Below are 2,456 nucleotides of genomic sequence, written 5' to 3' on the forward strand. Positions count from 1 at the left end.
GTATTTTAAGTGGAAGACTTGTCGGAGACAATGGGTATCCTACACTACCTTTTGTTCTCACACCTATAAGACCTGCCCCCGAAGATGCTCCCTCAGTACGGTACAATAGAGCTCAAATAAAAACCAGAAATGTTGTGGAAAGAACATTCGGCATTTGGAAGCGGAGGTTTCCCTGTTTATCTAGAGGCCTAGGTAACAAACTGTCAACTGTTTCTCATATAATTGTATAATGTGCGGTATTACACAACTTGTCATTAATTTTAAATGATGTCATGGTTTTTGATGAGAATCAGAATGATGAACAAGAAGAAACAGATAGTATAATACCAAGCACTAGGACTGGATTTTTAATTAGAAATTCAATTGTTGAAAATTATTACCAATAGTCTTTATGAGCAGTGCTTTGTGATGGAATAGTATTTGAAATCATTTAATAAAACATATTTTATATATTGACTTATATGCTTTTATTTCATAAATTAACAATATTCCATTTATTATATTATGCCACATCCTCTCTTCTGCCATCAGTTGCACTATCTGAAACAAATTAGATGAAAAATGTTTTATTAATTATCCCAGGACTTAACTAAGCTATACTAGTTTTTAAAATAATATGATGAGCAAGTAGGTAATACTGATGTACCTGAGGAACACTGCTGCTGCAGTTGAAGTTCTGCAAGGTCTGCTTTCGCCTTTGCTTCTCTTATTCTTTCTCTTAATAATAAAACCTCCAAGTCATGAATCTCGTTAGCCCGTCTCTGTCTGTCTTTATATTCCTTATCCAGAATAGAACTCTTATGCCTTTGAAAAGTTGGGGTGGCTGTATTTGATGGGTTAATAAGAGGTGGGGTTGGAAGACGTGGTGGTGGAGTGGATGGAGGAAGAGGTGGTGGTGGTGGAGTGGCTGTGGGGAGAGCTGGTAGTGGGGTAGATATAGACAGAGACAGTAGTGGACCTACTCCAGGTGGAGGTGGTGTCAATGTTGTCCGGGTTGGGGCAGCAAGTGGTGCAAGATAAGAGACGGGCTGCGAGTCCATATTTACTTCTTGGACGGCAAGGTCAGCGGTTACTGGAACAAAGTAATTTAAAGAGAGAAATATAAAAAATTATCCAATTTACATATTTAAAAAAATAGAATTGATGACAGCTGTTTTCGGAGAATGTGTGGCTTACATCATACTGTCAGGTTTGAATCCCAGCTCCGGCTCTAGACCACTGAATTTTACTTTATGAGTTTGAATTCATGTTAATAGGCTCACCCCTTATTACATCAGACTTAAACATAGCTGGCAAGTAGTGATTTTGTATTTACTATACACTTCTGCCTACCCCTTCGGCGATATAGATGCTATATTAGAAGAAAATTACTTACCTGGAATTGTATCAGAGTCAACAGCATCATCAATACCAACTATTAGAGCTGGGGCCACCTCAGACACATCTGGGTCTACAACTGCATCACTGGTTGCAGGCCCCCCTCCAGTAGCTAGCCGATGTTGACGTTCTGCTTCCCTTTGCCGCTGCTTGAGGTTCATCCACAATCTCCTCAGTTGTTTATTAGTAACCTAAAATCAAGGATGCAATTATAAAAAATCTAGCAAAAAGCGAGAGTAAAATCGCGCACTGTAGGTTAAATAAGTTTGTTTACCTGATTAGTGGCATGAGGGCTTGCGTTGTATTCTCTGGTTACAATATCCCAAGCTTAATTTTTTGCGCGTATTGAAGCGCCATCGGTATCCTTATTCTCTATCACCGAGGAGTATCTTTTCAAAATATCCAAAAAAGTTTTCTTCTCGAGGAGAGTAAAAATATAATTGTTGTCATCGTTGTGGAAAATAATTACTTTACGTTTATTATTGATAAACAAAAACAAAACAAGTGGTTGCGAAGGACGCGTATATTTTTTTTTTGACAATGATGTTTGTTGCGTTTCGTTTTCACTACGCATTGCGTTTTGAAATCATAACAAATTATTTCTAAAACGTTAAATGACCATTTTTATAAAAAAATTAAATAACGTACGTATGAATTATAATAATTTTTATATTTTAGTAAATAATTGAACAATTTTTAATATGTTTGAAGCCCTAAACCGAAATATTTTTTTTAAGCAAGAACGAAACGTTGATTCGTTCGGTCTATAGTTCACTCAATTAGGACGTTTACTTGAGATCCTGAACTTGAGATCGATATCATGTGATACGCGCTCAATATTCGTCTATTAATTAACGTCGCACTTAAGACGCTGTTTACATCTTGAGAGTGACTCAGTTGATATCGCTCTTGAGAGCGGTATTGAGATCAGTTTATAAATACGGGCCCTAGTAACTTGAATAAAGAATTTAAAATTAAATTAAATTAAATTAATGAATTGAACTAGTGAGAACTGATAGTTTTTTTTTACTATATTACTCAAAGGCTTGTATTCAATGATACTATCGTTTAATATGAGG

The 2,456-nt window shown here is 36.2% G+C and overlaps 1 protein-coding gene across 1 annotated transcript; it reads right to left on the bottom strand.

Annotated features, from left to right (window-relative positions):
- Positions 1-443: 443 nt before the first annotated feature.
- LOC126381373 (protein enabled homolog) lies at positions 444-2,216 on the bottom strand. Its single transcript, XM_050030867.1, has 4 exons — positions 1,652-2,216; positions 1,376-1,568; positions 647-1,072; positions 444-540 (listed from the first exon to the last, which is right to left on the bottom strand). Exons 2-4 carry the CDS (start codon positions 1,536-1,538, stop codon positions 503-505), a joined length of 627 nt encoding a protein of 208 aa, XP_049886824.1. The 5' UTR covers positions 1,539-1,568; positions 1,652-2,216; the 3' UTR covers positions 444-502.
- Between the last annotated feature and the right edge of the window lie 240 nt (positions 2,217-2,456).

Source organism: Pectinophora gossypiella, unplaced genomic scaffold (assembly GCF_024362695.1).
Source record: "Pectinophora gossypiella unplaced genomic scaffold, ilPecGoss1.1 Pgos_48, whole genome shotgun sequence".
In the NCBI taxonomy this organism is placed as follows: Eukaryota; Metazoa; Arthropoda; class Insecta; order Lepidoptera; family Gelechiidae; genus Pectinophora; species Pectinophora gossypiella.